The sequence below is a fragment of the Pecten maximus genome, chromosome 8 (genome assembly GCF_902652985.1).
Source record: "Pecten maximus chromosome 8, xPecMax1.1, whole genome shotgun sequence".
NCBI classification, from domain to species: Eukaryota; Metazoa; Mollusca; class Bivalvia; order Pectinida; family Pectinidae; genus Pecten; species Pecten maximus.
Window position 1 is genome coordinate 18,356,947 of NC_047022.1, and position 24,676 is coordinate 18,381,622.

The 24,676-nt window shown below is 36.8% G+C and overlaps 1 protein-coding gene across 1 annotated transcript in view; it reads left to right on the forward strand.

The window, feature by feature from the left end:
- Positions 1–22,718, forward strand: part of LOC117332671 (eIF-2-alpha kinase activator GCN1-like) — a 63,207-nt gene extending 40,489 nt beyond the window's left edge. The window contains exons 38-52 of the mRNA XM_033891665.1: positions 514–584; positions 932–1,147; positions 1,978–2,142; positions 2,401–2,562; positions 4,519–4,611; positions 9,010–9,153; positions 9,463–9,732; positions 10,112–10,228; positions 10,697–10,927; positions 11,759–11,952; positions 12,687–12,898; positions 14,052–14,200; positions 19,677–19,781; positions 19,948–20,166; positions 21,183–22,718. Of these exons, the coding sequence (XP_033747556.1) occupies positions 514–584; positions 932–1,147; positions 1,978–2,142; positions 2,401–2,562; positions 4,519–4,611; positions 9,010–9,153; positions 9,463–9,732; positions 10,112–10,228; positions 10,697–10,927; positions 11,759–11,952; positions 12,687–12,898; positions 14,052–14,200; positions 19,677–19,781; positions 19,948–20,166; positions 21,183–21,311 (2,477 nt within the window). The 3' untranslated portion in view covers positions 21,312–22,718. The remainder of the gene's footprint in view (positions 1–513; positions 585–931; positions 1,148–1,977; positions 2,143–2,400; positions 2,563–4,518; positions 4,612–9,009; positions 9,154–9,462; positions 9,733–10,111; positions 10,229–10,696; positions 10,928–11,758; positions 11,953–12,686; positions 12,899–14,051; positions 14,201–19,676; positions 19,782–19,947; positions 20,167–21,182) is intronic.
- Positions 22,719–24,676: the final 1,958 nt, after the last annotated feature.

Consider the following 24,676-nt stretch of genomic DNA (forward strand, 5'->3'; position numbering starts at 1 on the left):
GAAAGGGGAGGTAATTCGTGTTTTATACACTGGTGGAATTCACTGCCAGAATATAATTTTATCCATCCTATTAAAATCATATACATATGTGTATGCAATATATAGATATAAAGATATAGATTATCGTTTTCACAAAATTAGATTGTTAAAAATACCCCAAAAAATTAATTTGTAAATATGTAAATATTAAAATGTGAACAGTTACAAACTGGACTCCATGGGTATTTCCTGAATACTTCTGTCCAGCCAACAAGAGTACTTGATATTAGTTGATAGGAATTGTTTTATTAAAATCAATTGAATGTTTGATCTTTTTTTTTTAAATTTCAATATCCAAGGTTGTTTTCGAGATGTAGGCATAAAACTTGATAAACACATTGATGGTTGTGTGTTTGATTCCTGTAATGAACAGGTTGGTTTATAAATTATAACATTCTTACATTTGACAAATCAACTACAATGTTGTAGCGTAATCAGTGTCGTAGCGTAATCAGTATCACTGTCTGTTTACAGGTGTCACAGGTAAAATGACTACGGAGACGGCTCACGATGATGACAATTTTGGTACAGAATCTTCATCAAAGGTAATCTTGTACTTGGTAACATTTTCGAATTTCCTAACAGAGATTGTGCATATTCACATATTTAATGATTGTAGATTGCCTTTAGTAACCTCCTTTTGACAAACTTATTCCTTGAAACTACAAATTTGAAACTGTTCATTCTGAAGATATTGGAATTTGGAAATATTAGATACTTTACATGTTTACTGATAATTTGTGTAAAAAAAATTAATGTCATTAAGAGTTCTCTTCCAAAATAGGTAGGCTTGGCAGATTGTGTGTCCATTTGTAACCAGTTAGATATTTTAATAGACTTACAATATTTCTTTGTAACTATTATAATGCTTCCTCTACATTTTAACACACAGGCGATTATGCGAGCCCTGGGGAAGGAGAGACGAGACAGGGTTTTAGCCGGACTGTACATGGGCCGATCAGATACGGCCATATTGGTGCGACAATCTGCACTCCATGTGTGGAAGATCATCGTGTCCCACACGCCACAAACACTACGCGAGATTCTGCCCGTGTTATTTACCCTCCTGCTGGGCTGTCTGGCCAGTACAAGTCACGACAAACGACAGGTGAGTCGGGACTAATGTTGGGTCATAATGGACAATCAGATGTTTTGTGGGCCACCATTTTGTTAAACAAAACTAAGAAATGAGAAAGGAATCCCCTATTATAGATAGGAATCCCCTATTATAGATAGGAATCCCCTATTATAGATAGGAATCCCCTATTATAGATAGGAATCCCCTGTTATAGATAGGAATCCCCTGTTATAGATAGGAATCCCCTATTATAGATAGGAATCCCCTATTATAGATAGGAATCCCCTGTTATAGATAGGAATCCCCTATTATAGATAAGAATCCCCTATAATAGATAGGAATCCCCTATTATAGATAGGAATCCCCTATTATAGATAGGAATCCCCTGTTATAGATAGGAATCCCCTGTTATAGATAGGAATCCCCTATTATAGATAGGAATCCCCTTAGATAGGAATCCCCTGTTATAGATAGGAATCCCCTGTTATAGATAGGAATCCCCTATTATAGATAGAAATCCCCTATTATAGATAGGAATCCCCTGTTATAGATAGGAATCCCCTGTTATAGATAGGAATCCCCTATTATAGATAGGAATCCCCTGTTATAGATAGGAATCCCCTATTATAGATAGGAATCCCCTATTATAGATAGGAATCCCCCGTTATAGATAGGAATCCCCCGTTATAGATAGGAATCCCCCGTTATAGATAGGAATTCCCTATTATACTTTTAAAATTTGAATTTCTTATGAATCAATCATTTGTAATATGAATTAAAAAGTGTGATTAACAATCAATCATCTGGTAAAAAAATTTAAGACAGTTCAAAATTTCTGACATTTTAAACGTTGCTTGAAGGTTGCGGCAAGGACTCTTGGAGATCTGGTAAAGAAGTTAGGAGAACGAGTTTTACCCGAAATTATTCCCATATTGGAGCGAGGTTTGGGTTCAGAACGGGCTGACCAGAGACAGGGTGTGTGTATCGGTCTTACTGAAATCATGGCCTCAACCAGTCGTGAACATGTAAGTCATCTCTGTGTGATGTTTCGGTGAGATTGTGTTACATAAATATTAGCAAAAGATATTCCAGAAATCAATTTGATATGTCCTTTTGAAAGCAAAAATTAACTTTCGTGATAGATTTACTGACATTTTAGAGATAATTACAAAGATAAATGGTAGCAGATTAAAATTTTGTTGAATTAAATTATTAGAAGTTATTTTGAAAAGTTTACCTGAAAAATCTGTTTCAAATATGGTTTTATGTGATTGAATCCCCAGGTACTTGTGTATGCTGACAGCCTTATCCCAACTGTGCGCCGTGCACTTGTTGATCCCCTCGGTGAGGTGAGGGAGGCTGCTGCACACACCTTCGACAGTCTCCATGCTAACATTGGGCCCCGTGCCTTGGACGAGATTCTCCCAGACCTGCTGGAGAAACTGGTACAGTTCAAAGATTGTTATATTTCAAAATATTAAGTTTTTAATATTGATAATATTTATATTCTTTTGTTGCTATATGTTGCTGTTGTTATAGTGAAGATTTTATGACATTTCTACTGCTCAGTCAACTCTATGTCAGTTTAACTTGAGGTACATCCTATAGTGTCTGTGGTATTTAAATACTATCTAGTGGCTAATGTTTCGCGGTTACTTTCACGGGTATTGAATTTCGCACAACCATGCCTTTTAATATTCTGTAATATACACTTCTATAAACTTGTTTGTATATATAAATATTAGCTGGGTATTTAATTTCATGCTATATTTAAATACAGTCAAACTTCAATGTTTCGAAGTTCAAGGGACTAACAGAAAAACTTCGAAACAGCGGGACTTCGAATTATTCATGGTTGACAATAGCTCAATGTTTTCTTGATAATGACCATATATGTTAACGTTACATGTCCTCGGTGTCTTCGTGTTGATCGTCGCCTGTCAGGCTCACATCGAAAAGTTTAGTTAATTTATACCTCAAACACAACAAAATAAAGATACTTTTCATTACTTATACCTAGGCATTTTATTAGTTAAACAAACTATGTATCGGTTACAAAACACTTATATCACGTTTAACAGATAGAGCAAAAGAAGTACAATGCCCACTTACGTAAGTAATTTGAAACATGCCACTTTGAATATGAATGAAGACATCGCTAATTGTTTGTGTTTAAAATTGGTCCGCTTGTTTTATAGTTCCTTAAAATTTACTCGCCGACTGCTGATTTCAATGGCAGCGAAGATTATCAGAGACTACTACCGAGATGTTTTACTGGAGTGATTAAATATCATGGCTTCTAAATACACCTTTTATCTATCAATTTGGTCTGATTATTAATTAACCCCATGATCGGGAGTGACAACACACGCTATCGTTATCCCTATTGTCAGTCAGGGCATCTAGGGGAGAAGTGTGAAATCTTGCCGCGGGGGTCACGACCAACACCTGTTCAGTGGTCAGTACAGGTAAATTTTTGTTCGAATCATGAGATGTCAATTACCTATGACATCATAGCTAACGGGCCATGAAAAAAGTTTGATACATCGAAAACTTCGATTTATAAAAATTTGAATCATGCATAGGTTCGTTAGTAGCGTTATATAGTAAGGAAATTCGGGACCAAGCAAAAAGTTACAGCGAGAAATTCTAATCAACGAAGTTTGAATCATCGAGGTTTGACTGTATCTTGAATATTTATGCCTTGAGCTGTTTTCAATTGGCAATTTCAATATGTAACATGAAACGTTAGTGCACTTCATTAAATTTGCTTTTGTCCAGTTGGCATTATCAGCCCATAACTGCCAACTGAAAGCAGTTCAATGCTTATATTTGCCACTTTTTTTTTTTAAATCACTATAATAAACGGAATTCAAGGTTCCCCCACCATTCTCAGCTGTGAGCCTGTTAACAGCTCTATAGTCAATGTTATACAAATACATACAATATAATACATACAGTGTAAATAAACATTATGAAAATACTAAATACATTAATGTATAAACTGTCCATCGAGTTTTTTAAAAGGAAAATGTGTATTTAATATTTTTTCCATAACTGCGGTGTGCTTTGCTTGGCACATTATTAATGCATCCGTTGGCAGTTTATGAGATGGTTATGCACAACTACTGTTAGTAAGGTTTTAATTATAGCGATAATGTCATAGAGACTATAAATATAGCGACATTAAATCCCCGGCCAAGATCATCAACTATACAGTAAACAAGTCAATTTGATTCAACTTGAGACACATCTCGTCGAAAAATACAGCTTTTTCAATAACCTTTAAGGAATTCTACTGAAAAAATGCAGATTAATGTCTAGTTTAAAAGAGCTGGGTATCATTGCCTAGATATAGTCTATACATAGATTCTAAATAAGTTTTATATTTTGATTGACAGCGTGACCCAGATTTGTCTGACGAAGCATTAGATGGCCTACAACAGGTGATGACAGTGAAGAGTCGCGTGGTGATGCCCTACCTGGTTCCACAGGTGAGTACTTGTGTTTATTGAGCCAGGTATATCAATTTACATTTTAATTTATTAACTTATTATCAGCATCAGGCTAAATCCGTCCTTAATTAACCTTAGCTGTTGATAGGACGTTAGGACGTTAAACAATACTAAACCAAGCTGAAGGCTAAAATAGTAAAAAAAAAAAAAAAAAGTCATCAACATTTGTTGAAATCTATCCAATACAGAAATGATGGATTTCCATCAAATTGAGGATTTAAACTGTGGCATCAACACTTAACATTTCACACTACCACGAATGATTAATGTTTATACACCAAGGATAACGTCGTCATGTTCCTTTAGACAAGATGGAAAATCATGATACTTGTGGTAGATCAGTAAAAGATGACATGAAATAACCAAAATTTGTGTTTTAAATCAAGAAATATTTGGTCTAAATAAAAATGAAATGAGTAGCAGTTATATCTGTCAATTCAATAAATGTATTCCTTGTTTTACAATTTAATATTTTTGTATTTAGATTACTGACCTTAGAAAATATGGACCTAAAACAGCTTTGCTTAATTTTCAAATCAATAAAAAAAGAAACAAAAACATAAAGAAAGAAAAGATGTCTATTTATCAAGTAGACCTGAAGATAGTTAAAGAAATGGATACTGGTATATATTTAAAGTTTTACCTGAATTGTCTCCCCCTGTCATAAAATAATGTAATAATTTTCCCATAGGAAAATGCTTTTCATCCCTAACATGTATGTTATGTATTAATGTAAAAGGAGGAAATCATTTTGAAATATTTGATGTCTTTTCAACAAATAACAAAAGGGAAATGTGGCAGTAGAGTAGTCTGAATCGAGTTATGGTCATTAGACCACCTTGCAAATTGAACTTACATAGCCAGTCATGGGATGTTTCCAACTGAAACACAAGTACATAGCATCCCACCACAGCGTGGAGGTCCTGTGCCAGAAGTACCTGGTCAAGCCTTTTTCTGGTGTCCCACCCTCCTATTCAGGAGGCCCCCTTCTCAAGGGTTAGTGACTTTTGTCTCAGACCTTCCCAGGGGCTTGTAGAACAACAACTGTGTCCTGTGTGTTACCCCTAAAGCAAGCCTTACCACCACATCCATATAAGCATGCTCATAGCTTGGTATATATACCATTGGTGATGAAGTGATGTTTTCATTGAAGTTTAAAAATTTGCATATATGCTTATGTCGCACATCCTAGGAAAAATTTATTGTTTAATAACATTTCTTTTGTTGATGTTTTGATGTTGTAGGCTATTTGAAAGTTTCTTGTGCAATTTATTTTTAATCAAATATCTGCAAAACTCCTTTCCTTAGCCTTTTCAGAGATTTGATTTCTTTGTAATTGAAGGGAGATAACTCTTTCAAATTTTGTTGCTTGGAATCTTCACTTTTTACTTTAGATTTTTTTCAGTTGATATATTCTGAAAACTAACATTGCCTTAAACATTAAATTACTTTTGGATACATGCTTAGTAAAAATAAGAATATGATTATTATGATAATAAGAATATGATTTCTTGCTAAAACACAATCATTGATTGCCTTGGTATAAAGGAAGTCCAACATGAATCATGACTAAAAATATATAGGATCTAAAAGATTATCCTCACAAAAATGGTGTCCATTGATACAAGTATAAAATGTATATTGCAAAAACTTATTTAAGTTCCTTGAATATTACACAAGAAATGCCATTTTTGAATGTTGATAATTAGTAGGTGATTATTATTGGTACAATAATAATGAGAGTGAGGGAATCGGCCATCAGTATCGTGTTAATTACGATTATGAGAGTGAAGAAAAAAATCAAACAATGTAAGGTATTTTTTCACTTTCATTTACTGAAGTTGAGAGTCATTTCCCTTAAAACTGGAAAAATGTTTTTTTTTACCTGAATGTCATAGACCGTAAGACTATAAAACCTTTTCTACCACAATACACTGTGTTATTCCACTCTCAAGCCATTGTATAAATGTGCCGACTGTTGGATATATATATGATATATTCCACTAGTGGAATATGACCTTCCAGTCTTTTTAAGTCTCAGGTGACCTATTCTAATCCCCCTTTTCTCCAAAACCAGGGCTAAAAAATTGTCAAATTCACTAAAACTTCAAAAATCTTCTTCTCTACTCTTAGATATGGTGGAATCAAACACTCTTCATAGATAGAAGGGTCTGAAGGTGCTTTACCAAAATTGTAAATTTCATGACCCAGGGGTCTCACGTTTGCCCCTGGGGAGGGGGTAAACTTTACTATTGTTTATATAGGGAAATCACATTTTTGACAATAATTTGTTTGATTTCTATTGGAATTCATTCTAATTTGGTTAATATTATCAGCTTGGGATGGCATATTGAGGGTATGCACATGTTGGCCCTTTCTGACCCCAAGGGGCTGATGGGCGGGGCTAAAAAGGGTCAAATTGACTGAAATTTCAAAAATCTTCTTCTCAAGACCCAAATAAGGTAGAATCAAATACTCTTCATAGGTGGAAGAGTCTTATGGTGCTTTACTAAATTTAGGAATTTCATGACCCTGGGGTCTCAAGTTTGCCCCTGGGGAGGGGGTAAACTTTACTATAGTTTATTTAGGGAAATCACATTTTTGACTTTTATTTGTTTTATTTTTATTGGAATTCATTCTAACTTGGTTAACATTATCAGCTTGTGAAGGCAGTTTGATGGTATACACATGTTGGCCCTGACTGACCCCCAGGGGCTGATGGGCGGGGTTAAAAAGGGTCAAATTGACTGAAATTTCAAAAATCTCCAAGACGGAAATAAGGTGGAATCAAATACTCTTTATCGCTGGAAGGGACTTAAGGTGCTTTACTTAAATTGTGCACTTCATGACCCTGGGGTCTCAAGTTTGCCCCTGGGGAGGGGGTAAACTTTACTATTGTTTATATAGGGAAATCACATTTTTTACTATAATTTGTTTGATTTCTATTGGAATTCATTCTAACTTGGTTAACATTATCAGCTTGTGAAGGCAGTTTGATGGTATACACATGTTGGCCCTGACTGACCCCCAGGGGCTGATGGGCGGGGCTAAAAAGGGTTAAATAGACTGAAATTTCAAAAATCTTCTTCTCAAGACAGAATTAAGATGGAATCAAATACTCTTTATAGTTGGAAGGGTCTTAAGGTGCTTTACTAAAATTGTGAATTTCATGACCCTGGGGTCTCAAGTTTGCCCCTGGGGAGGGGGTAAATTTTACTATAGTTTATATAGGGAAATCACATTTTTGACTGATTTGTTTGATTTCTATTGGAATTCATTCCAACTTGGTTAACATTTTCAGCAAGGGATGAAAGTTTGATAATATGCATATGTTGGCCCTGACTGACCCCTAGGGGCTGATGGGTGGGGCCAAAAAGGGTCAATTGAATTAACTGAAATATTTCAAATCTCAGGTGACCGTTAAAGCCCATGGGCCTCTTGTCATTGGTTAAGAATTCAAACTTTGACCCGAGCTGCAATTATTATTGACGTCATCAATAATCGAATGACGTCAACATCACCGGGATCCCGGCCGTCATCTGTTCACCTTAACTTGGCCACATTTCCCTTTGATTCAAGCCGATATTATTGTGGTAGAAACAGGTCACGATCACTAAAGCTTGTGTCTTTTGTAACTTTTAAAAGATAACTTACTCGTGTGAAATAAATTCCATATCCAACAACCACTCGTTGTGTAACCTCTATGCATGGTTATAGAAATAGTTATTGATTTCCTGGGAGTTAACTCTCTCGTATGTACAACTACTTCTTGGTGATGTAATGCTAATGTCAAACTGAAATTGTATTGTTTATTAAAGTGTACCCGGAGAGATTTGCTATATTAAGCTTATAAAATGTAATTTAGGATGAAACTAAAAATGCTGAAAGTGCGACTTTCATAGCGACTTTAGTTTTAGAGTAATTGCGATTTTTCTCGAAACACACCTGAAGCCCAAAGCCGTTGACTTTGTTTCGGTGACCTCTGACCTGTGACGTCACATGTTTAACGGGATCAGAGCCCGCTATTTTATATCGTAGAATTACCAAACACTTATAAAGATATGACCTTCATCTTTTGTTGTAGTTGTAGTTGGGAACGTCTCCAATATATGACTTTGACCTTTTGTTGTAGCTTGTGACCCTCCAATATATGACTTTGACCTTTTGTTGTAGCTTGTGACCCTCCAATATATGCCTTTGACCTTTTGTTGTAGCTGGTGACCCTGCAATATATGACTTTGACCTTTTGTTGTAGCTGGTGACCCTCCAATATATGACTTTGACCTTTTGTTGTAGCTGGTGACCTGCCAATATATGACTTTGACCTTTTGTTGTAGCTGGTGACCTCCAATATATGACTTTGACCTTTTGTTGTAGCTGGTGACTCCTCCAGTGAACACACAAGCTCTGTCATTGCTGTCGTCAGTTGCTGGAGACTCGCTCACCAAACATTTGCCTAAGATTTTACCTGCCCTGATGGACACACTCAGCGAGAAGGCTGGCACACCAGAGGAGGCTCAGGTGAGAACATAAACAAATCTTATTTATCATTTATCAAGGTAAATACAATTTTATGAATCTTAAATTAACATCCTGGTCCAAAAATACCTTATCACGGTACCTTCAAATTATGGTGTTCCACGCCCAGGTCTCTTCATTCTTAAATAGGTGTTTTAACATTTTTTACTAAGAAATCTGTGAAAGTGGTAAATTATGAATATTGAAAGTGAACAATGATCATAAGTTTTAATAACCAGATGGTTTATGAATTGTGCAGAAACTGAAGTACTGTCTTATTTTAACAATATTTTACTAACACCATTCGTACAGGAACTGGAGTACTGTCGCAGCGTGGTGTTGTCCGTTCAGGATGATCGCGGTGTACGAACCATCATGGAAGAACTGCTGGCAGCCATTAAGAACCCATCCCCAGACCTGTGCTGTGCAGCCGTGGTTATTCTACAGGCTTTCTGTGACAAGACACAGACAGATTACTCTGACTACCGAACAGATCTATTTAGAGGTTTGATCGCATCCTTTGTGAGGAAAGAGAGTAAAGTGTTGTTGGCCAGCTGGGAATGTCTTAACACTGTAACCAAGGTAAACAAAAAAATATCAAAGTTATCAGGTCTCATTTTCATCACGTTCCTTAAGTTGTGGAAAATCATTAACATAATTTTTCCATAGAAAAGTATTATTGGATTTAAGGAAAAAGATTTCAGTTAAGGAACTTACCTTTAATTCTGTAATGTTTTTAAGGAATTTTTATTGTTAAAGAATTTGAACTGAAAATGTAAAATCACAGATGAGGTAACTTCTAACAAAAATCTAAGAACCGATTAACAGAATTTGATGCTCGGTGAAAAAGAAGATATTTTTTCCAAGGGTGAAATTAGCACTTGGCAGATATATCGCTGTATACAGTAGGTATGATATGAATGGTAGGATAACATGTACATGTATGTTGTTTTTTATCCAGAAACTGGACGTATCAGAGATGCTACAACACATCCAAGACATCAGGTCTGCCATCAAAATAGCTGCTTCCGAGTTGAAGGGTGCCAAAGAGCTGCCAGGGTTTAGTATTCCAAAGAAGGTATGGTATAGAAATTAATTCTCAATTTTTCATCACATCTAAGCTTTTGTCATAATACAAAGCTGTCTTCAAACTGTCTGTAATCTTTTCTTTTAAATACCTCTACCTTAGAACAGCTTAGTGTATTTTAACCAAATTATTTTTGAGTATTTAAAGCTAAGTAAATAATGTCTCCCCTTCTAATGAAGAAACATTGTTAGGCTGAGTGGGGAGGATTGAATGTATAAATGACGAATTTTTACCCGTCTGAGCAGGGAAAACAAGGAGAAATCTAGCATCTATAGACTGAAGAAGTTCAGCTTTGATCAAATGAATATGTTGAATCTTTGCGGCAAGGGAAATAAAATCTTAGCAGATTTCGTTCAAAGAACTAAGGACTTTATATACAATGTAGGGCCTCTTAACTGTATCTTCTAATGGTGTAGACAATATGCTTAAAAATCACTAAACTCTGTGTATACATTCCAGGGTATTGCACCGGTGCTACCGATTTTCCGTGAGGGCATGCTGAACGGCTCACAGGATGTCAAGGCCGTGGCAGCCAATGGGCTTGGAGAACTGATCCACCTGACCAGCCCTGAGGCTCTGAAGCCGTCCGTCGTAAATATCACCGGACCTCTCATTCGTATTCTTGGTGACCGCTTCTCGGCTCAGGTCAAGGTTGCTGTTTTGGAAACTTTGACCTTACTTCTTGCTAAGGTAAGATACTGATTACATTTTACCCAATAAACACTGACCTCATACAAATGCCCAAATCCTTTTTCTGGTCTGATCGTCAAATCTATTTGCCATATTACCTTTTGGATCTGAATATTTACTGGAATATAATGTCTAGGTTATATAGGATAGGAAAATGGATATTTTCCTTAAAAAACAAAGAAATACCATTTCATATTTCTGGGTGGTCTAAAACTACATCAGAAGGCCACACATCGGAAGCCACACATCGGAAGGCCACACATCGGAAGGCCACACTTCGGATGGCCACATATCGGAAGGCCACATATCGGGAGGCCACACAGCATCAGAACTTATAATTACCCAGACTCCTGCTGTGTCCTACTCACAAAAGGGGTACCTGTTATAAAATCACATTTTAAACTTATGGATCACTAATCAAGTGTACCCAAGGCTGAGTAGTCCACTATATAATTAATCCTTTCTTCTTTTTTTTTTTTTTTAATATAATTTTTGTCAGGAATCCATTAAAAACCTTATTCATGAATTTGTGTTGAGAAATTTGAATTCAACATAACATGATTGATTTCTATTAAAGCATATGATTTTTTTTTTTTAAACGAACAGTTTCTGGGTGGAAAATCCATCATTTGTCTGACACAATAAGAGTTAGAAACATCAATTGAATTATTTCAAATTGAAATTTAAAAGTTAAATTTGAAGCAGTGCTGATTGTATGCGATGTATTACCTGTCTGTGTGGAATTTGTTATTTCTATTTCCAGTTTGAATTACCAAGGATGTTATTTTCCTGCCTGGATTGAATTGCATATCATGTTGTTTCTCTCTCCAGGTCGGCCTACAGCTGAAACCATTCTTACCCCAACTGCAGACAACCTTTTTGAAAGCGTTGAACGATCCCCAACGTGCTGTACGTCTGAAGGCCGCATCCGCTCTAGGTCGTCTTATCGTGATACATGTACGAGTCGACCCTCTTTTTACAGAACTTCATTCAGGCATAAGGAACACCTCAGATTCATCTGTCAAGTAAGCAATATATTAAATTGTTCTCATTCAGGCATTAGGAACACCTCAGATTGTTCTCATTCAGGCATTTGGAACACCTCAGATTGTTCTCATTCAGGCTTTAGGAACACCTCAGATTGTTCTCATTCAGGCTTTAGGAACACCTCAGATTGTTCTCATTCAGGCATTAGGAACACCTCAGATTGTTCTCATTCAGGCATTTGGAACACCTCAGATTGTTCTCATTCAGGCTTTAGGAACACCTCAGATTTATCTGTTACGCGAGTAATATAATTAATCATTCAGGCTTTAGGAACACCTCAGATTTATCTGTTACGTGAGTAATATAATTGCTCATTCGGGCATTAGGAACACCTTAGATTTCATCTGTCGAGTGAGTAATATAATTGCTCATTCGGGCATTAGGAACACCTCAGATTTCATCTGTCGAGTGAGTTAATTGTTCCTACCTTGTAGTTGTTTTATGTATAAAAAAAAATCCCTGATTATACTGGCAGAATGTGTAATAAAGCAACGCCAACAAAACTTTCTTCAGTAATATCCATTATATTCAACTATAGAATTAGAGCACAAATGTGAAACAAAGACAAAGAACCATATCATTGTTTCCCACATTTTGAAGCAGTTTTAATTTCACCAAAAATAATAAACTTCCTTTCTCATCTCTTGTACCCAAGAACCAAGTAATTAATTTGATTTAGCCTTAGTTATAACAACTGTTTTGTGTGTTATAGAGACACAATGCTGCAAGCACTTCGATTCTGTGTGTCTGGGGCAGGGCAGAAGATGGCCGAGCCACTGAGGAAACAGATCACGGCCACGTTACTAGAGTTACTCGGTTCACAGGAGGATGCCACACGTGCAGTAGCCGCGGGTTGTCTTGGTGCTCTGTGTATGGCCCTGTCAGAGGCAGAGCTTAAAGACACACTTATACAACACCTACTGGGTAAGGGGAGATCACTTCTGCTGGAAATGACTTGAAAGTTTTAGTTTGGTTTGTTTGTTTTTGTTTAACGTCCTATTAACAGCCAGGGTCATTTAAGGACGTGCCAGGTTTTGGAGGTGGAGGAAAGCCGGGGAACTCGGAGAAAAACCACCGACCTACGGCAGTATCTGGCAACTGCCCCACGTAGGTTTTGAACTCGCAACCCAGAGGTGGAGGGCTAGTGATAAAGTGTGCAGACACCTTAACCACTCAGCCACCGCGGCCCTGAAAGTTTTAGAAGTCCAAATCAAGCCATTTCACCTGCTGAGGGATTGATTAATATTGATGACTGTTCACTTTTTGACTATCGGACAAAAATGTCCTTTGTGCTCTTTGCTTGACAATGAAAATTGATCTTTTTCAAAAGCTCTCAAATGCAGTTTTCAATCACTGTTTGTGTTTGAGGTAAACATTTTTTAAGGAGTGAGGTACAATCCTAATATTTGTATCAAACAAATTGTTTAAATACAGTACAAAGAAAATAAAATTCAGAGTATGTTGCGGTGTTGGTAACTACGGCAGCAGTGGTTGCTAAGATAATATAGTTCCAGTGAATCTATGTAAAGACATCAGTATTGTTAACAAAATTAAAAGAAACAAATCAACTTTTTTGTTTAATATCTTTTATGTTTTTAATTAATTGATATACATTTTGTATTCACAATCCACAATTTCCATCTCAGATTAACTATGGTTGTCAAGAACAGCGTGTATTGACACAGATTAAGTAGTGATGTGGTCAAATGTTCTCTAGGAACTGTACGCTTCAGCCATGTGTTGTTAACTTTCCTCATGGAGAAGTTGAATATGCACCCATTTCCATAATATTCAGTTTAGTTTTTGACAAAATACTCACTTGACTTTAGCTTTTTGTGCAGAGAACATCGGGTAACAGGAGAAAATGTTAAAATTGAGTTAATCAGTCCTTTCAAAATAGTCGTCTAGTTGATGTTTCGGTAACGTCACAAAGAAATGATGTCAATCCTCGCAGTTATTAATCCATTAATTAATTTCACTGCATATATATGCTAATTTATTCGCAGTCATACTTTACTAAGCTGAAGAAGGGAGAGATGTTAATATTCCAATATATGTTGTGTTGATGTGTTGACAGATGCTGACCCAAGTCAGGACTGGATGTTGAGGCAGGGTCGGAGTATGGCCCTGGGTGTCGCTCTAAAGGAGGCCCCGACTAAGCTCACCAGCACTGGACTGGAGGGAAGTATAGAGGATTACATAACCGAGCTTGTCGGCTCTGAACGGGTAAGTTTTGGAGAAAGTTGGTGTTGTACTGAGAACCAACTCACAGATACGATGATAAACGATCTGTCACTTTATCTTTGGCTTATCCCCTATACTCTATCATCTACCGGTAAATTTTGTGTTTATATTATATATATCCTCAAATAAGCCCCTCCTCTAGTACCATATTTATCCTCAAAGAAGTGCTCTCCCTGTGTGTAAAAAAGCCCCCTCCCCTTGTGTTAAAGTTTGGTACATTATTAGCTCACCTGGTCCGAAGGACCAAGGTGAGCTTATGCCATACCGTGGCGTCCGTCGTCTGTCGTCCGTCCGTCCGTCAACAATTGACTTCTTCTTCATAACCGCTGATCAGAATTTGATCAAATTTGGTCAGAAGCATCCCTATGGGTAGGGGACTCAAAATTGTACAAATGATGGGGCTGGCCCCCCAGGGGCCTGAGGGGCGGGGCCAAAAGGGGTCAATTTTGCTATATTGATATAAACGACTTCTTCTCTGAAACCAAGCAATGGATATCACTCATATTTGCCTGGTAGCATCACTATGGGGTGAGGATTCAAAATTGTACAAATGATGGGGCTGGCCCCCAAGGGGCCTGAGGGGCGGGGCCAAATGTGGTCAATTTGGCTATATTGATATAAACGACTTCTTCTCTGAAACCAAGCAATGGATATCACTCATATTTGCCTGGTATCATCACTATGGGGTGGGGATTCAAAATTGTACAAATGATGGGGCTGTTCCCCCAGGGGCCTGAGGGGCGGGGCCAAATATGGTAAATTTAGCTATATTGATATAAATGACTTCTTCTCTGAAACCAAGCAATTGATATCACTCATATTTGCCTGGTAGCATCACTATGGGGTGAGGATTCAAAATTGTACAAATGATGGGGCTGGCCCACAGGGACCTGAGGGGCGGGGCCAAAAGGGGTCAATTGGGCTATATTGATATGAACGACTTCTTCTCTGAAACTGACCAATGGATATCGCTCATATTTGCCTGCATGGTAGCATCACTATGGGGTGAGGATTCAAAATTGTACAAATGATGGGGCTGGCCCCCCAGGGGCCTGAGGGGCGGGGCCAAATATGGTAAATTTAGCTATATTGATATAAATGACTTCTTCTCTGAAACCAAGCAATTGATATCACTCATATTTGCCTGGTAGCATCACTATGGGGTGAGGATTCAAAATTGTACAAATGATGGGGCTGGCCCCCAGGGACCTGAGGGGCGGGGCCAAATATGGTAAATTTAGCTATATTGATATAAATGACTTCTTCTCTGAAACCAAGCAATTGATATCACTCATATTTGCCTGGTAGCATCACTATGGGGTGAGGATTCAAAATTGTACAAATGATGGGGCTGGCCCCCCAGGGACCTGAGGGGCGGGGCCAAAAGGGGTCAATTGGGCTATATTGATATGAACGACTTCTTCTCTGAAACTGACCAATGGATATCGCTCATATTTGCCTGCATGGTAGCATCACTATGGGGTGAGGATTCAAAATTGTACAAATGATGGGGCTGGCCCCCCAGGGGCCTGAGGGGCGGGGCCAAATATGGTAAATTTAGCTATATTGATATAAATGACTTCTTCTCTGAAACCAAGCAATGGCTATCACTCATATTTGCCTGGTAGCATCACTATGGGGTGAGGATTCAAAATTGTACACATGATGGCGCTGGCCCCCAGGGGCCTGAGGGGCGGGGCCAAATGTGGTCAATTGGGCTATATTGATATAAACGACTTCTGCTCTGAAACTAAGCAATGGATATCACTCATATTTGCCTGGTAGCATCCCTATGGGGTGGGGATTCAAAATTGTACAAATGTGGGGCTGACCCCCAAGGGGCCTGAGAGGCGGGGCCAAAATTGGTCAATTTGTTTAAACAACTTCTTCTCTGAAACTAAGCAATGGATATTACTCACATTTGTATGGTAGCATGGTTATTGGGTGGGGATTCAAAATTGTACAAATGTTGGGGTTGACCCAGGCTGCCAGGGGGTTGAGGGTTTGGGCCAAGAGGGGCCTATTTGGCTACATTGATTTAAACAAATAATTCACTGAAACTTAGCAATGGTTTGACTGGTAGCATCCTATAGGGGTAGGGATTCAAAATTGTTTAAAGGAAGGGGTCAATTAGTCTTAATAAGATCTTCTCTGAAACTAAGTAATATAGATATCGTTCACATTTGTGTGGTAGCATCCCTATGGGGTCGCGCCAAAAGTCAATTTCATTTCATGGATTAATGCACTTTTTGGCATTTTTAGCATTAAAATAAAACAAATGTACATGTACCCATATAAAATGCTTATGATATATATTGACATAGCAATACCAGCGACAAATATACTGAAGCATCATTCTTGTTTCATATCTCATGAAACCAGGTGAGCGATACAGGCCCTCTGGGCCTCTTGTTTATCCTAAAAGAAGCCCCCACCCCTAATGTAAAAGTTTAGTACCATATTAGTCAGCAAATAAGCCCCCTCCCTTAGTGTTTAGTACAGTATTATGCTTAAATAAGCACCATTCTCTAGTGTAAAAGTAAAGTAAATTATTTATCCTCAAATAAGCTCTCTCCCCGCGTGTAAAAGTTTAGTACTGTATTTGTCCTCAATTTGCAACATTTAACCTCTAGCAGTTCGTGCTATCCATCTTTTCAGTACAGCTCTTAAAAGTATTCACTTAATGCTTCCAAATTTTATGTTGTAAAATTTTCTGAAATCTCTTAATTTGATCAAGTTAACATCAAACTGCCCAGAAAGGACAATTTAGTCAACCAGCGACTTTTTGATTGAACAGAAATGGAAAAATTCAGACAAAAAAGAACTGTAGTTTTGGTTTGTGCATGCTCATATAGGTCAAAGTGCCCAAAGGGCAAGTGAGCTTATGCCGTGGCGCGGCATCCGTCCGTCCGTCCGTCCAGCGTCAACTTTTCCATTTAAACAACTTCTTCTCAATAACCAAGAGGTCCAGAGACCTAATATTGGGCCTTTAGAATGCTTGGGTGAAGGGCTACCAAGTTTGTTCAAATGAATGACCTTGGCCTTCATTCAAGGTCACAGAGGTCAAATAGGCTAAAATCTTTAAACAACTTCTTCTAAGTAACCAAGAGTCCTAGGGGGTTGATATTGGGTCTGTAGCATGCTGGGTGAAGGGCTACCAAGTTTGTTCAAGTGAATGACCATGACCTTCATTCAAAGTCACAGGTATCAAATAGGCTAAAATCTTTAACGACTTCTCAATAACCTAGAGTCCAAGGGATTTGATATAGGGCCTGTAGCATACTGGGGTTGAGGGTTATTAAGTTTGTTCAAATAAATGACATTAGCTTACATTCAAGGTCACATGGGTCAAATATGCCAAAATCTTTAAATGACTTCTGAATAGTCAAAGAGACATGATATTGGCCCTGTGGCATGCTGCAATAAAGTAGCCTACAATATTTGAGCAAATCTATGACCTTGACCTACATTCGATGTCATAGGGGTCAAAAGGCTATGATTTGAAATCACAAGAGTTTAATATGCTATCATACTTAAAAGACTCCAAATAACTGCAGAATCCATATATGAAAAGATAACTGCATTGCAGGTGAGCACTTCGGGCTCATTTGGCCCTTGTATGAAATATATTCTAACATGATGATGAAAAAATAACTCCAGTAAATTTGAATTTGAATTTTGAAATTTTAAAATTTGATTGAACAAACACATGTTGGTTGAGGTTCAGTGTCCCTATCATACTATACTCTCATTATAGGAGCCCATGTATGTCTGATGTCATCCAGAAGTGTTTATATATTAAGTAATCATCTATAGTGTTAATAAGTAGGTGTTGAATGGCTTGGCTTTGTCTTTCTGTAGGCAGCTGTGGTTACTGACTTACATGTATTTCATAACGGGGTTTCTCAGATTCTCCATCGCCTATTAACGAAAAAACTGACAGCGTGACGTGAGGGAGAGTCCGATTCATGACATTCCTGCATTTATTTTCTAATATTGCAATGTCATTTGATGCCTTGCCTTGATAGATTAGTAGACTGAACATTTACACATCTATTTTTTCTATGAAATCATTCTGAATTGTCATAAGCAGTACTTTTTACCAGCACATGTGATTTATGAAAATTTCCAAAAAAAAAAGAAACTTCAAACATCAATAAAAAATAATGATTAAAAAAAACAGAGAAAAAAATCATGAGAGATATCAGGGACCATTGCCAATTTGGAAACTTTTTACTTTAAAATTTAAGGAAATGTTTGTCCTTTCCATCAATGTAAGTATGGTCACTGTACTTAAAGCTAAATACCAATATACAGGTCACTAAAAAAACCTGTTTCCATTGAAATGGGTATGATTCAATCAGCTTGATTTAAGTTACCGGGTATTTCCAGAAAATTGTTTCAGAAATTCTGAATGAATGTCATTCTGTCAGTAAATGACAATAATTCCAAGGACATTTTCTTTGAATCAGATTGATATTCCATGTCTAAGCAGAATCAATAAGATCAGCCTTGTTAGACGATGACTGCCAGTGGTGCTTTTAATAATTTTGTGGCAACTTCATTTCAACCAACAAATTGATGATGTCATACTTTTCAATCTAAGAAGTTGCTTTAATATTGATGACATATATAACGAAAGGCTAACAAATTAGTATGTTGATACTGAAACTGACCGGCAGCCATGTTTGCTGCAAATTGTAATATAGTCTTGTATACATGTATGTCCTATGAATTTGGTGTTACCCATGTCCATACCTTCCTGTTGCTTCAGATCCATGTAATGTTCCCATTCCCATCCCGTTGCAATCCTCACCAAACTTTGTTTCAGGTTATCAAGTGGCAGCAGAGGTATTCATAACTTACAGACATTTTTTAGTCTAACAACATGTATCATACCATTGTGTTACTGTATAATACATTACACATTGCCATTTCTTTGTGTAACATAATCAGTCTTTTTTCCAGTGAATTTGCCTGTGTATTTTTTTTGAAGATATGTCACTTGCATAATATATCTGGAGTGTTTTTCATCGGCCAATCAGAAATCATAATAAAGACAATGATGTTACATCATGAATTTAACATAGGGAAAACAAAACTACTGATTTTGCCAAAATATATCTTTCAAAATGTAGAATATACGGGAGGTTGGAGATCCAACGTCCGTGTAAACATTTCAGTGTGGTTCTGTGTTACCCAGCCGACGGATTCCACAAGGAATACAATAGTTCGGCCGTAAAGTTGAGTAGCCAAAGGGTAAAGATGACCATAATAACGTGGTGCTGGGTGGACCAGCTGATCCATCCAGCAAAACGTTGTTATGGTCATCTTTATCCTTTCAAAATGTAAGTTTTCTGAGTTATGTGATAAAAAGGCTTGTAAAAACGAAAACCTCTAAGACTGATAAAATCTGATATCAAATTCATGTAAGATGTACATTGTTTCTTGTCTCCAGATTCCCCTGTGTATCAGTGGCTATCGTTGTATGGGATTCTTACTGAACTACCAACTATCTACCAGTGATGACGGCATACCCTCGTTAATTATAACTCTCATCAAGGTAAGTTATACTTTCACTTTATTTTTAGCCCACTATCTTCAGACCCTGCATCCGTGCTCAGAATGCTTAATAATCTCCAAATACTTAACAAACTCACTACTATAAACAAAAACAAAAAACTTTCGTCATGTTAAAGAAGTATTTTGTTCTGTCATTTTATACACAGGGTTTGAAGAACGACTCGAACGATGTGAAGCAGCTGGTAACACTAGTGATCTCCTTCCTCATCCACAATCTCCAGGGGAGTCAATCCCTGGAGCTGGTCAAATATCTGACCGCACCACTAGTCATGGGTGCCAAAGAGAAGAACACATCGGTCAGATCTAATAGTGAATATGCTCTAGTTGCTCTGCTCAAGCTTCGTCAGGGAGACGCTTTCTTAAACGTATGTATTGATTTTGTGTTTGGCTTATATCATTATTCTGTAGTAAAGTTTGTAAGCAGTTACATATGAAATTACCTATGTACCAAATAATATAATTAATCAAATTTTGAAGCACCAGTAATGGATAGATTTATCAAAAATAGGTCGCTGTGACCTACATAGTTATACTTTTTCTTATCCAACGTTGGCTTGACTTTACATTTACCTCAATATCTATGAGATAACTGACATATTACTTCTCTGTCTGTGTCTCTTTTCCCTCATTTTTGTCTCATCTGTAATGATGTCATGAAGTACGACTATAGTGTTACTTTTGCATTAGATCCATTCCTCTAAAAGTATTAGTCTAACTTCAACCAAACTTGGTGTATATGTAGTGGACATCTCAACAAAGCCTTCATTTACAGAATATTACAGGGATGCTGGAAATGTGGACTTTAAAAGTTTTGTGTTTAGGTCATTTTCTCATAAAGTATCAATGATATTTCAACCTGGAATATATTTCCATTGTTATATGGACATCTCAATATACCCTATTACATGAATCATCATTTTTGCTATTTTTGGGTTAAAAACCTTAGATTTTGAAAAATTGATAAAAAATCTTTATTGCTTCTCGATCCAATTAGTTGACGAATTAGTTTATATCTAAATTGGAATGACTTCTATCATATATCAGATGTATTTTGCTCTCACTCTTCAGAAAGAGCATTTTTGGGGGGGATAAAAATAGCATACATGTATTCAGGTGAATTTTGAGAATTAGTGATTTTTTCGAAATTTTCCATCTGATTTGCATTGCATCAGTATAAAGGCATGTCTATGATTTGTACAGGGTGATTCCTATTAGGTGGAGATTTTTGGGTTTTTTTTTAAACTGAAATTTTAGTGAATTTTTTTAGTTTGTTCATTGCTTTCTACATTGACAAAGCAGGACAGGAGATAAATATAATAACATGTAATTCTTGTTGTAAATGAATTTGTCTTTGAAGTTTTCCTATTCTTGCTGTTTATAGGACACCATGCAACTGTTGGATGCCGGGATGAGAGACTCCCTGTCCGAACTCATCACTAAAACGTTAACAAAATTAAGTAAACAAGTGGAACCTCCTCCAGACAACATTGACGATACTGTTCTCAGATGATTCTACTAACGTGATATTAATTTAATTTTTTTTGTAACTTTATTGTGAAGTGCTATCTGATCATGCGGAGGAGCTGTCGTGGATGAAAGGCTTTCTGTTGAAGAAGTACTATGGATTTAAATTCAACCAAGAACTCAGCTGACTGCACATTTTGATAATGTTAATTGTATTTCAAATATAAATACGGCAATGATTAGCATTAAAAGCATAAAATGAAGAATTGTGTTTTCAGAAGGAATTTATGACGTCAATTTAACCTGGTGAAGAAATCAGTTTTGCTTATCATGCTATCAAGTAGATTTTCATATGAACATTATTTCACAAACTATTTGTTCAGATTTTGATTTTTGTAATTGAGGGAATGATAATTCAATACATGAATTCATAGTTATGATTCCTAGAAGTTCTGTAAGATATATGTATTCTAGTAAGTTTGGTCATTTTACTCAAAACTCTGTAGTCAGGAAAACTACAATACATTCAGTTTTTACATTGTTTGGTATTTGGAGTTATTGATGCTCCAAGTTGTGTCGTCAGATTTTCACTAAATATTTATTTGTTATAATACAGATATTGGATTTAGTTTTTTGTTCATTTAAAAAATTAAATTCTCCTTCATCAGTTTTGCTGATTTAAAATGATGATGAATTACTATATGTTTTTTCAGAGAAAAAGTATCCTAAGTAAGATTTTTTTTATGAAGTACATCTTTTGAATACAAACCAGAAGCATTTTGTGACAAGATTGCTGATTGGATGAATTTAAGAAGAAGCTATTTATTACTTATTTTGATTGGCTGATATGGACTCGTAGCTTCTTTATACTGTACTGTATGCACACTATGTTAATGTCTCTCCGACTCACCAGATTTCAATAGGTCATTGCGGAATTGCTTAAATCATGACTTGCATTATCTTGAAATCAGTCAATATTTCAGTACATTTGATCAGCTATTAGAAATAAATAGAATAAGTTTTAAGAAGCTTAAATAATCTAAAGGTAGAGAAGAAAAATAGCTTTTACTCATTATCATTTAAAAAGAAAACAGTAACCTCCAACTCTAATTGCGATGATCACTGAAATTTTTGAGCATTTAAGTTTGTTATGACCCTGCATTTTGTAATGCATGACACCATTGGTTGAGTATGAATTTGTTAACAAGATTTTCAACATAAGACTAAAATGCTGAGGAAAGATATCTAAGGGAGGACTTTATTATATAAAATTACCGTTATATATGTATAAGACAGTTTGTCAACATGTCTCCTAACATGTGATACAGTAAATGCTTCGGACAGGATGTCTTGAGAATTTGGTGCCAGTTTTTGATATGTTAGACATTGTCAAATCCACAGAAGCATGTTTTGATTTTGCAAGGTCAATTAAAATCAAGCTTGACTTTCAAAACTGAGGTTGTTTTCTATTCAGGACCAACTATTGCTGTAAAAATAAGGTTGAGGCAGCATTATCTCCCTTGTGTGTTTTGCCCGTTATAAACAGACTGGTCAGAGGACATGGAAACAGTGACACTATTGGCAAAACAGAAAGCATAACATGAAGCATAATAAAAATGCAACATCAGCACATAGGCTTCCGTCTCTATAAACAAAAAAAACAAAAAAACAAAAAAATGTTATATTTTTATTATTCAGAGAAAAAAAGTCAATTCAAAATGGGAAGCACAAAGGTGTTGTTCTCACAGATATTGGGAACAAATTTGAAATTTGTTCCAAGTCCGTGTCGTAATAGGGAGCAAATGGGAAGTGTCTATCTTCTGAAGTAATTTTATTCCTCGTATTATTTTTTTGATAAGAAAAATCCAAGTTGCATTAGTCATTTAGCCAGAACAGGGTGATATCAAACGTTTCGTCAAAGCATAGTGACATCAGCTGTTTAGTAAAATGGCAACATCATGTGTTTAGTCAAAACAAGGCAACATCAGGTGTTTAGTCAAAACAATGTGACATCAGGTGTTTAGTCAAAGCCGGTGACAGCTGTTTAGACAAAGAAAGGTGACATCTGCTGTTTGGTCATAAGAAATACACAATTGGTTTAGTATATGTAAATTCACTTATTTTTGCGAAAATTATGGCATTATTTGTAGCAGGATAGTAGCTGTTAGTCAAAGCAGGTGACAGTCGTTTAGTCAAAGCAAGGTGACATCAGTCGTTTAGTCAACAAAAGCCAGTGACAGCTATTTTGTCAAAGCAAGGTGACATCAGCCATTTAGTCAAATCAAGGTGACATCAGTCGTTTAGTCAAAGCCGGAGACAGGTGTTAGTCAAAGCAAGGTGACATTGGCTGTTTGGTAAAAATGGGAAGGCAACATCAGGTGTTAAGTCAAATGGCAAGGTGACATTAGTCATTTAGTTGAAGCAAGGTGACATCAGCTCTTAAGTCAAATGCCAAGGTGACATCAGTTGTTTGCCCAAAACAAGGTGACGTCAGCCGTTTACCCAAAACAAGGTAATGTCCGTTGTTTACCCAAAGCAAGGTGACATCAGTTGTTTAGTCAAAGCAAGGTGACATCAGTCGTTTAGTCAAAGCAAGGTGACATCAGTCGTTTACCTAAAGCAAGGTGACATCAGTCGTTTACCTTAAGCAAGGTGACATCAGTTGTTTACCTAAAGCAGGGTGACATCAGTTGTTTAGTCAAAGCAAGGTAACATCAGTTGGTTAGTCAAAGCAAGGTGACATCAGTTGGTTAGTCAAAGTAAGGTGTCATCGGTCGTTTTGTCAAAGCAAGGTGACATCAGTTGGTTAGTCAAAGCAAGGTGGCATCAGTTGGTTAGTCAAAGCAAGGTGACATCAGTTGTTTAGTCAAAGCAAGGTGACGTCAGTCGTTTAGTCAAAGCAAGGTAACATCAGTCGTTTAGTCAAAGCAAGGTAACGTCAGTCGTTTAGTCAAAGCAAGGTGACATCAGTTGGTTAGTCAAAGCAAGGTGACATCAGTTGTTTAGTCAAAGCAAGGTAACATCAGTTGGTTAGTCAGAGCAAGGTAACGTCAGCTGTTTTGTCGTAGCAATACGCAATTGATTGTTTAGCAAATGCGAAGTGACATTTTTGTGAAAAGAAGGACATTAGTTGTAAAGTATAGTCAAAGGAATCCCGACCGGGACCCAGTGTGTGCACGGACGTTGTGAATGTTGCTTTGTGTATACTAAAGTCCTTGCAACAACCCTTGTCATATGAGGACAGGTGTCGAGAAGGAACAAACAGAGAGAAGGAACAAATGTTCTGACTAAAGTTTATCTTGCCTGCCGATCTTATTCATCGCCGAAATGACAAATCGGCGGGGATGATTGGCTATAACGTTAGTTAATTATAACTAGTATACCATTGGTTCTCAATTAAATGAAGGTGAC